Raw genomic sequence first — 11,757 nt, forward strand, 5'->3', positions numbered from 1 at the left:
ATGTAGAGATCTGGCTGTCGATCTGATAACCAGTATTGGATTACTTTGAATTATGGAGTGGCCGTGGCATGCCAGTGTAACTTGGGCGCAGTGGATCTTCGGGCACGAAGGAAAAGGGTGGGGGGCACTTTCCCAGAATGGCGCAGAAGTTTGAAATTAGCAGTGGATTTAGGGGGGGCCGTTACACGGGTGGGAGCACTTATTCGGAATTTTACTGTAGTTTAAAGTGGGAGACTTGCTTTTTCATTTTTCCTATTTCAGTTTTCCTTTAAAGGGACCCTGCAACACCCTTTGAGCAGTGCAAGTAAACCTGTGCGACGTTTAGATTACACTGCCAGGAATACCTCAGCCAAATGTTGCACGTGCATGTGAAGCGGTGAGTGCACACAGCGCTGTGAAAGACTCGGAAAAACCAACCGTGCTCTCTTCCATTTTCCTCATTGTGCACCCCTGGCATGGCCTAAACGACGTCATTGCAGCCATGGCTGTCCTATTTGTTGTCGCTGGTCAACTTCGTGGCCTATTTCTGGCATTTTCTGTGAAGATTCGCCGTCGTCAGCGCTGCGCACCAAGCTGTTCTGTGCCTGAACCTGTACGCACAGTTTTGGCGTTTCTTTTGTTTTGGGGCCAGCAGTGTTTGAGTGGCAAACTCAATACTCCCATTCCAACAAAATCACTCAACAGCAAACGTTTACTGCTTCAACAACAACAACAGGTCTACGCCACTGTCTACACAGGTCTACAACAGGTCTACGCCACTGCACAATGTGGCTCACCACATTGTGCAGTGGCGTAGACCTGTTGTAATACAGCCTTGAAGGTAGACAATGGAATGCCCAGGCTTGCTGCAATTTTATCAGTGCTTTGATAACCTTATGCCAGCAGAGACCAAGACAGCACAGATGTAGAAAATACACTTTTTACTTCAGTGCATTCTTCAGAGAAACTGCACGAATTATAACTACTACTCTTCTTCCCCAGTAACATGGACGATGACAGCTGCAGAAGGTTCAGCCAGACATCCACCAGCATTCTAAAACTGCAAACAGAAGAAAAACTTTGCTTACACACAACACATCACAAGAATAGCACCAATAATTTTAGACAGTGCACTGCAGTAATGTGCCCAGTCACCTGTTGTGATCCTGTTTCTAACATTTAGCACATGCTGTTAGTTCGACGTTATGCAAATTCAGTAACACACAGATGAGGCCATTTTTCTCCACAGCATAAAAGCAAAGCTTTTGGAGCAGATTTCAGAACTTAGCTGAAGCCAGAATTTTAGCACAAGGTGCAAAGCCTTCTGCAATGCACTCCCCCAAGCTTGTTCCAGTGCAAAACATCCGTTATTTGGGGACTCTATCAAGTACTGCAAGATTCATCCTCCAAGGCACACTGGTTACCAGAGACAGAACCACTTCACTGAAATTTTTACTGAAACAACTTTATGCAAGCCATATGGCAGCTCTGAAGAGCTTTGTGTAAAAGCCTCACTCACCGTTAGATCCGTCCCAGTGCCTTGAGCTTCTCTAGTAGTTCGTCCACAGACTCGACCTTGGTGCCGGCCTCCCTGGTTGGAGGGTCTTCCACGCTGAGGACTTCAATGCGAGCTCCTATGTCCACACCCAGGTCCTTGGGCGTCTTCTTCTCCAGGGGCTTCTTCTTGGCTTTCTGCACAACATGCCAGTCGGGGCTAACATCACACGCTTGACACGGAAACAAATTGTTTTGAGTTTGTTCAAAACGCATAGCTTCCTTGCAGCATGGTCTACCACAGCACGCAGTAGCGCAGACAAGAAAAGTACCATCGTATTTCTGTGTCCTTATTTCTGTTCGCACTGTAGCTATTTTTAAAATGAACTACCAACTCGCCCAACAGTACACATTGCTAAGCTTTATCCAGGGTTCGTAAAGGCTTCAAAAGCAAAGATTCAAGGGTTTTCAAGGACTTTCTCAAGGACCAGAAAACACATTTTCAAGGTCCCCATCTTATGTTTTATCTGGGATTATTTATAACTTCTTCAAAAAAAAAATGCAAAATTTGGTATTGCCTAATACCTAAGACCATTAATGCACATTTAGATAGGCACTATGGGTTCATGAATGCTCCCCCAGCTTTTTTTTTTTTTTTCAGTTTATATTTAGAGGATTTTCTTTTTTCTTGGTGTTTTGCCGAGGCTGTTTGATTTCAAAACTAAGTTAATGTTGCCTACATTTCCTGCTTCGTCAGCAAGAGTTTCAGCTGAAATTAACTCAGCAAGTGTTGCTACAAGGCAGGATGAACTATGTACACATCCACCATTTGCACGTAAAAGCAAACGCAGATGGAGCGTATGAGGCACAAAACATGCAATGAAAGGCCGTCCACAGACTGCAAGATAGAGAACAGAAGCCGGCTTTCATGGGATTGTATCGTGACATGAATTCTATTGAGGAGTGCTGCTCCCAATGTTGCCTCGTAATAATGAGAATCCACAACTCGTAATTTCACGCAATACACTGAAACTTGATTGTTACAGTGTTTCTTTACATTTTTAACACCTAAAATTCACGACAAACACTTTAAATTCTTGTGAAAAGATAGGGCCAATAGGGCCATTGGTTCTCTCCAGAAAAATCGAGGGTTTTCAAGGACCCTTTAAAAATTCCAGGACTTTCCAGGCCTTGAAATTTACACGTCTAAATTCAGGGGTTTTCAAGGACCTGTGCGAACCTTGTTTATCGTGGCACAAAGATGTGCTTACAGGAGGTTTCTATGACAGCAGGGGTGCTACGTATGGAGTAAAACATGGGCATTTACACAAACTGCAGAGATGGCAAGATCGTAAGGTGTAAGAAAAAAAAAGCGCCGTTAAGAATATGCAAGACTTGAACCAAAACTGAAGTGGTGGCCTGTCACATCATGGTCACTCCATTCCTACAATGCAAGTCTATAAGCAGCTCCCAAGTATGATTTTATGAACTTGCATACATTTCAGCATCAATTGGGTAATTTTGAGCCTCTTTTTTTGTGCCATCACTAAATATCCCAAGGAGACTAAGTCTTCCTTCAAGATTTTGCTCAGTTGCTCACATATTTTAGGAATTTCGCTGCAGGTTAGTATATACAAGTGTGTGTCCTGATCTAGGTCAACTTGCTGTTCGCCTTTACTGTCCTGGAAAATAAACTTGCACACTGGCAGGACAAGAAATACGAACACACATTGCTCAGGAGAAAGAAACTAGGGTAGTGGTGAAGAAGATTCCACGGGCAAGAGTTCTGCTAGGCGCAAAGTGGATGGAAAAGTGAGCGGAAAAAACCCACCATGATGTTGGGGAGGGTAGCGTATCGGGGCTCGTTGAGTCGCAGGTCGGCACTGATGACAGTGGGCAGCTTCACCTTGATGTGCTCGAGTCCACCGTCGACTTCGCGTGTCACCTTGAAGCCCTCTCCGTCCTTCTCTATTGCAGAGGCAAACGTTGCCTGGAAAGAGCAGGAGGAGCATGGTTCCACACTACAGTTAAAAGATGGTTCCACACTACACTTAAACACCAATATGACCAAATCTTCAAAGTTGGCACCCAACTTCGCTTCATCTAAATTCTGAACAAGCATAAAATTTGTACCTAGTACATACAAACAATATCAGTTTACTTTTTTTTTTTTCCACTTGATTCACAGCTATAACTGGTGTCACAGAATGGAGTTTAGATGGAGTTTCATTGCTGATTAAAATCGCGCAGCGCCGTTTACACACAAACCACTGCCCAACACACATGCAAGCCAGAGGCTTTGCTGCATTTAAATTAGAAAATAACTGTTTCACTAATTGGAGGCTAAATACACATGGGCCATAGTTTTAAGTCAATCTTGTTACTTTGGTATATCAGGGTTTTCATTGTATTGATGTTGGCATTACAGAGATTTAAATGCCTCAAAAACCTGAATACGATCAGAGCTAGGGCCATGATTGCGTCAGTGAGATGATACGACAGTGAGATGATACGAGATTTTCTCCCCCATGCATGGGTGAGGAAGGACACCTGATTTCCTTTGTGCAATGAGTGAACTCCAATTTTGTGACAATTTTTCAAGCAGAATAACTTTTGGAACACCATCAGGTCAATACTGTGGGCTATAAAAAACAAAACAAAAACAAATCTGACTTTGTGTCTAGTGAATGAACTTATCTACAATTCTGCATCAATCTCGTAATTTATTCATGAATGTGGTTCTGTGCTCAAGGCTCCAGCAGTTTTGGATGAAAGGCAGTTACTGACAGCATCACCTACACACCAGGCACCTTCCGTAGAACTTGACAGCTTGCCAGGCCTCATTATACTGCATACAGTACAGAACTCGCTTCCCCACAAGATTTACCTGTGGCCAGTCTAAGATGCCAGCTGTCATCTGTGCTGTCTGATTGCTGTCATCATCAATGGCCTGCAGGGAAAAGAAAAAAGCAGCAAGAGCAAAACGTTCAACATTCAACAATGTCGGAACTCGACGTGACACAGCTGCCCGCAAGGCAGGAAGTTGGGCTAATAAAGTGGTCCAGAAGTTACGCTGAAATTTTCACAAGAGGCAATAAATTGAACCTACTCAAATTAACCATATCCATTAAACGAATGGTGTGGACCTGCTGTCGCACATGTATAGCAGAAGCCGCACAAATGCGCTCATGCACCCATATTTGCACGAACGATGCTAATGCGCACAGTTTTTTTGTAAAGTAGCGGCCAAATTATTGTAAGCGTTACAATCAGGCTCAAAACTGAAACTGGCTTCAAAGTAGCTAGCAGCTTTCCCATGGACATGAACTCCCTTCAAAATGCAACTACATACAATCCAATTCGAAACAATCCGTCAACATCATGCAAGTAAATTTTAGTGCGCCAATTCCCCAATGGGCACACCTTAGCCATCTGTTGCCCATATTTCTGCCGCTCCAATTAGCTCCTTGTTTCAGTCACTATGAAGCGTCCATTAACATTTCCATGACCGTGCCTATTCCCATTGATAGTACGTTATCGATGAATACAAATTCAAATATTGGCACTCTCCAAGCGCTTCTGGACAGCTAACGCCATTCAAAGGGTAAAAGAGGAAGTATTTCATCAGTTTCACTTTCGAATTTCTTTTCTCCAGCGCAGGGGGGATTTTTAAAGCTCCTCCACAGTCGGGTGCATGTGGGGTTTCAGTTGCGGTGTTCACGCCGCTTGTCGATGCTCCACGGGGACGGTGAATTTTGTTGGATTCCGATAAATCTGAGCTGTAATTTCTGGATGATGGTAGCAGCACAGACACACAAGTTGTCAGACTTCAGCAAGTATCCGCCACTAGTCTCACTTTCTCCTTAGGCCATTCTATTGCTGCCGCACGTTGATGAAAACATATTCGGCCTGTTCTAAAGGACACAGCTCTTATCTGCAGGGTGCAGACTTCGTTCGAGCGGGACCACTTGGCGCCAGGTGCACAGTAAAGCCAACCTTTGTTTCACCGCGTTGAACAACTGCTTCGCGTGGTGGCATGATAGACACTAGTGCTTATATTTTTGTATGTATGTAAATAACTTTTGTACTTACAGAGCTCATATTTGCAGTATTATTTTATAAAACCTTTTTTTCAAGTATATTTCAAGTGTGCAAAGTAGCATTGATGCTTTCATCATTTTTTTGTCACTTTTTCTTGTTTTGACAATTTTTTCAATAATATTTGTAATAAGTCTGTTGTTTGAGATTAATACTCTTTGAAAGCCTTACCCTTCCTCTATCATTTCATAGCTTACACTTTAGCATCAATCATTTTCTGAGGCAGAAAAAGATTTCTTGGGACTACCCAAAAACAACCGATTTTTCCACGGTCACGAAACTGTTAGGCGCAAGGAAATTTTACTTCCGTACAGCGAAGTAAACTGAGCAGCACCATGCACGCTGGGCGTTCCAGAGACATGAGCGCGTGACTGGCATAAACAAAGCACAGCCATGTTTTCATGCAAGGCTTCCCGGCCCTGAGCACAGTCATTTTTGAAAATTTGAAGACTCCCAGGTGGAATCAATAAATTAACAGCGGAATAACCAATGACCCCTCATGTCTAAATTTATGAAGGTCGAGGCACTTGAAACCGCAAACGCTTTCAATGTTTCCCACTCCAGTTTTAGTGCCAGCAAGTTTATGAAACACGGGGGATTTCGGCTGGGACAGTTGTGTGCATCAAATAAAATATCTTCAGCTGGGTACAAGGTGACATTCCTTTACTTCTGTGCAGTAGAATCAGCACCAAATTATTTTTTTTAAATTTTCATAAGTAAACTTACCTGAGCATCACAATCGGGGTGCGTTAGAAACATTTAAATACAGTAGTATGCAAGACAGTGACAATGCACGAGGTGTGGTTTAACTTTATTAGAGAGGCAGAGCACATAGGCATGTCTTTGTAGAGAGATTCTTTGGTAAAACGGTAGAACGGAAATTCTATTCAACCTGGCAGCTGTAGCAAAAGGTGTTTCAAGGCAATGTGCCCATGGCAACATAGCACATAAAGGCTAATGTGACGAAATACTGAATACAGCCAAAGGCACCAGGAAAAAAAGAATTCAATGATTCACCAGCAACAGTTTGAGATTAAAAATGCCTGGATTCTGTGGCGTTCCACGGCAGAGTGCTCCGGATCAGTGCACACCGCCTTCGGTACCTTAATGCGACCCAACGCCGCGTAGTTATGGCATTTTTCTGCTGAGCAGAACAACACACCTAAGCCACCTTGTCAGCACTGCCACTACAAGGCACTAGTAATCAAGCAGCACAATCTAGTAGGCGAACAAGAGAGCAGAGTGCCCCCACCACTTTTACTCCGATCAGCCAGTCATTGGTTACCAGAGCAGGTTTTGCAATATTGTTTGGCCCCTGGACGACACAGTGGGACAACAGTGCAACAATACACTTGGGTACAACACCAGAACGACAATGGAAGTTGTCCCTGTGCCTTATCACCTTAGCCGGCTGTTCCTCTGCTCGGAGCAAAAAGCGTGTTACTGTGAGTATTTTGAATAAGAGTACGAGTTGTTTCCATGATTTTTTTTAATGTAATCTGCTTGTAAGCTACTGCAGTGATGACAAACAAACAATGTGAGGAAAAGCAGACGAAGCCATGCCTTAAGTGCAATCTGTTGACATCCGGGTCCGTCATTTGGGCAGAATGGTACACTACAGGAGCTACTGGAGTTCTTGAGTCGTACCCGAGCACAGCTGGGGCAGTGCTCACCTGCTTGCCCACCAGGACGACGTCCACCTTGTTGTCTGTGGCCAGCTTGGCCAGGATCTTGGACACGTGCAGGGGCTGCAGGGTCTCGTAGTCCTTGCCTTCCACCTCCACGTGGATTGCCTTGTCGGCACCCATGGCCAGGGCTGTGCGGAGCGTCTCCTGGACAGGAGGAAGAACAAGCGTTCCACAGGTCAGCGAGGATCAACACCCAATGTTTCGTGGTGTCTTTAAGGAGCACAGCGCCAAGCTCTCGCAGTTACGGTGAAACTTTTTCTCAATGAACTTGAAGGGACGAGAGAAAGTTTGAGTGAAGCTTGGATGAACAGAACCAGTTTGCTACATATCAAACGGCAGAAGTGAAATTTTTGTCCTTCATACAAAAGGTTCAAGCTCTTACGCTCGATTCCCGCAATTTCATGCACTAATTCTTGCACTGAATGAACTCCTCAGTGCACTAAAAAAGAGTTGACACTTTTTTTTCTTTACTTCAATAAATACACCCCTTTTTGTGAGGTGCAAACTTGTACCATTTTCAATAATTCTGCTTGAAAAAAGCCTCTGTGATGTCCCAACTGGAGCAATGGAGTGCCATTTACTGTAGCTGATGAGTTCTTACTCACCACATGTTTCTTCTGTAGTTTTTAAAAGCTTTTAGGTTTTTTTTAAGTGGCATTTTGCCATCCCACAAACAGGTTGATATTTAAAAAATACACCAGCTCCGTTCTGTTTCTTGAAGTGTCAGAACGAGCACATTGAAATATGTCTGCAAATGCTCAGGTTTAAACACAGCCACAGGCATGCAATCTGCGAAGTGGGCTGCAGGCTTTTTTTGCGATTCATGGGGAAAAGGTTGGATGCTTGATGATCACAGTGATGAAGACTTTCCTGAACAGCAATCCAGCGCGACTATTTTGCAGACGCTGGGTCAGATTTACAAGTGCTCGCAAAAGGGTTCAGCCTTGATGTGAAGACCCTGCCACCTGTGCCCCCAGAGTTGCCATTCACAGTTTCAGCTAATGTTTTTTGAAAAATTTTAAATATTTTCTATAATGCAATTCCAATGATAGCATTCTCCTCCACCCCCTTTTTTTGCAAGAATAGCACTTGTCATGCACCACTTTGAAATAGAACAAGCTGTGCCATGGGCATTCCTTTCATAACTATGTGATTTGCTGCAAGTATTGCTGGTATGCCTTCCCTCGCAAGAGAGCTGTGCAACAATGGCAGGAATGGAACAATGTACATACCTTCAATTGTATTCTATTACTTTCTTATGGCAGCTAACGGGTTAGGTACAATTCAGTCCAGGATGTCATGTTGCATTTCTAAGTCGCATTTTATTTTGTTTTCTAATTGTTTTTTATTACTATTAACACTATTCCCATGCAATGAAATCTTGCAGTCCAGTGGTTTAAGGCATGCAGAATCATTTCAAGTGATCCCTGTGCCAGTTAAAAGGCTTCATCCAGCAAGTCAGTGAGAGACTCACCTGACATTGAGCAGGCCCACAGGAGACGGCGATGATCTCGCTGGCCACTTTCTTCTCCTTCAACCGCACTGCTTCTTCCACGGCGATCTCATCAAAAGGGTTCAGGCTGTGCTTCACGCCATCCGTGACGACGCCGGTTTTGTCGGGCTTGACACGAATCTGTTTGGAAGAATTTACACGCAGATGATCTTCTCACCACCTGTCTGTAGCTGTCAGGCTCCACCAGGATAATAATAATAATAATAATAATAAAAAACCTATTCGCAGCAATACAAGTCATCATGCATAGCTTGAGCACACCACTGTTTGGCCACCGCTCTCTCAGTGAGTTCATTATCACAAAGCTACAAAGGACAACTGTACAATTTTCTCGTTAGTTGATCAAAAATTTGCTCTGGTCTGCAATGAATTTTTTCAAAGTCGAACCTCACAACACGGCAAAATCCCTTTCCTTGCAATGCATGTTTCTGGATTACTTTTCATTTCTTAACAGCTGGCTTAACCCAAGGCAACTAGCACATGCCTCTCAAGTTCCTTAATCTATTCATACGGCCCGACATTTCTCCCACTTATGGCAGCACACCTCACAGCTTGTAGTGCGCACGTAGTTTTTGCCATCTGCATGGTCAGAGGCGCTGTGTGTGGATTCTGCGCTCCTATTCACCACCCAGATGAAAGCGCTCACACCTATCTCATAGAGTGACATGTAGTTCGCACAGCAATGCAAAGCAGAGATGGTGAGCCCGCACTTGTATTCACATGCCTCAATTAAACAGTCCTGCAGTTAGGAAGCTTTATAACTGCTTTTTCTACAACCCGTGCAACCTGATGCCCGCCAGACCTCACTCAAAATTCGCCGTCAGCTTTTTCAACTTTGTCTGCAGAAATGCTGAATATTTTTCTGTCTGCATGAGCGCTGGTCTGCTAAGATGACTTCTGGAAGCTTCTTTCCCAGCCTGCTAAGATTTTGTAATACGATCACTGTACTGATAAACAAATGAATGACTTGCAATCTGCCACTGTCAAGCCCCTTTGAGACGAGTGCAATGAATACAGTTTAGGTAAACGAAACAAAACAAGTAACCGACTCAATCTTCCGTAATCTGAGAGGACGGAAATAAAAGCATTGATTGATTGATTCTCGGATTTAACGCGCCAAAGTGAAGGGCTCCGGATTAATTTTGACTACCTGAGGATCTTTAACGTGCACTGAAATCTCGTACACACGGGCGTTTTTGCTTTTCTCCTCCATCAGAAAAGTGGCTGCTGCGGCCGGGAATCGAACCTGCGACCTCGTGCTTAGCAGTGCGATGCCTTAGCCAATGGAAATAAAAGCAGCACTGCGGACACGCACAAAAAGGAGTTTTAACCTTAGTTACCACCCACCATTATTTTTAAATCCTGTTTCGAAAATTCATATGCCGTATGTATTTTTTCCCCCAAACCAAGGTCATTGTCCGATTTTACCACAGTGAATGCGCTTTTCCTTGTTCTCATTTATAGAATTTGAAATCTAGCTGCCACATTATTATATAAAAAAAATCTCGCAAAATAATTTTAATTTCATTATGCATGTAATGAAATTTTGTTTTTATAGAATCCAGCGTGAACTGTAGCCCCAAAACTGCACACACAAAAAAATAATGCACACAAACGGCAGTTAATCCTTTCAGTTTGATCCCAAGCAAAACAGACGAAACTTACGCTACGTGAAAAATATGTTCTGTTCCAATGAATTTTCATGCGATTAAAAGCTAGAACATCTTCATGATCAGGCCAATCTTTCTACGGTTTAACCCGATGGCTCTTGCGCGGAGCACGCAGCTGGGAGAAGGCGCAAGGATCGACCGGCCGTCAGCTGACAGATTTGCATTCGTGTCACGTCCGGACCTCTGACCTCCACTACGTTTGCGTGCACCGTACTTATCGGCTTCGTAGGAAACACGGACTGGTAGCGGGCGTACTATCAGTTAGCAAACGAAGGCACGCGGTCACTTGCTCCATGCGTGGCATAGGAAAATTCTCTTGCACAGTTTCCTAGCTGACAAGGCACGTGTACTGAACTTATGAACGAAAGTGCGTGCGAAACACTGCCCGCTTAATTAACCCAAGTTCTATTCAACAAAACACCAAATTGGAACCACGGACCAGTGCGGCAAACAGGAAACGAGACTAAAGGGATATATTTCAGTATGCGCCGAGAAAACTAAAAAAAAAAATGTTTGAAGGGCACGGGCAAGTGACCGACGGGTCCAGAGAAAACTAAAGATTAACAGCCGCTGGATGTTTGTCCAGGCTAGCTAATGCTACTAATTGATATACCAATTTCGCCTCAAGCCGTAGAAAAATGTGAATAAGTACAGCACGTAACCATTTCCTGTATGCAGATTTGTCCCTCTAGCTCACGTTATGCTTATCAGAATCATTAGATAGTGACCAGGTGGCCGAAGTGCATTCACGGAAGTTCAGGCGTGCGACAGACAGCTGCTCTACAAAGTGAAAACAGCAACATAGGCCCAATATTTGATCACCACAAATTACCCGAATGTCCTGAACGCAAATCTAACTAATGACAGGGGATCCAAAATTGTTCATACATACTTTCACAGCATAATCAACCACACGCTTGCAGCCGACAAGCACCCTTAGCGCCATGATGGATGGCTAGAAGAATCTCCGAGCGCTCACAGCGCCGTCTGTTTATGCCATGGAGGAAGAAAAAAGTTGTTTATGCTCAGATATATATATTTTTTGTTCTGACAAAGTTAAAGTAACTGAGTACAGCGCCTTTGTCAAACGCAAAGATAACAAAAAATATTTAAACCCAAAAGTAGAGTTCATTAATGCGAGTACATTTACTAACGTAGGGGCAGTGACGTAGACAGGACCATATCGTAGAGTCGAAGACTTTCTAAGGGCCATACAGCATAGAGACATAGAGATAATATACCGTACAGTATAAGAAATAAGCTTTTTAATGTCTCATTTGCTAATTGCCGAAAAAAAGTCCACCGAAAGAGCAGA

At 43.6% G+C, this 11,757-nt stretch overlaps 1 protein-coding gene across 1 annotated transcript; it reads right to left on the bottom strand.

Annotated features, from left to right (window-relative positions):
* Positions 1-903: 903 nt before the first annotated feature.
* Etfb (Electron transfer flavoprotein beta subunit) lies at positions 904-11,453 on the bottom strand. The gene is made up of 7 exons (XM_077707276.1): positions 11,335-11,453; positions 8,734-8,892; positions 7,245-7,403; positions 4,361-4,423; positions 3,305-3,463; positions 1,499-1,671; positions 904-1,039 (listed from the first exon to the last, which is right to left on the bottom strand). The coding sequence occupies exons 1-6, from the start codon at positions 11,386-11,388 to the stop codon at positions 1,501-1,503; spliced, it is 765 nt and encodes a 254-aa protein (XP_077563402.1). The 5' UTR covers positions 11,389-11,453; the 3' UTR covers positions 904-1,039; positions 1,499-1,500.
* Between the last annotated feature and the right edge of the window lie 304 nt (positions 11,454-11,757).

The sequence above is a fragment of the Haemaphysalis longicornis genome, unplaced genomic scaffold, assembly GCF_048455015.1.
Source record: "Haemaphysalis longicornis isolate Haplotype H1 unplaced genomic scaffold, Haemaphysalis longicornis Haplotype H1 scaffold_4, whole genome shotgun sequence".
Lineage (NCBI taxonomy): Eukaryota > Metazoa > Arthropoda > Arachnida > Ixodida > Ixodidae > Haemaphysalis > Haemaphysalis longicornis.

Bases quoted from the DNA above. Each gene is read 5' to 3' on its own strand.
- Etfb (XM_077707276.1), bottom strand. From the start codon at position 11,388: ATGGCGCTAAGGGTGCTTGTCGGCTGCAAGCGTGTGGTTGATTATGCT. The intron at 8,893-11,334 runs GTATGTATGAAC...TCTTCCAAACAG, and splicing joins TGGTTGATTATGCTGTGAAA to ATTCGTGTCAAGCCCGACAA. The intron at 3,464-4,360 runs GTAAATCTTGTG...TGCTCTTTCCAG, and splicing joins GCATCTTAGACTGGCCACAG to GCAACGTTTGCCTCTGCAAT.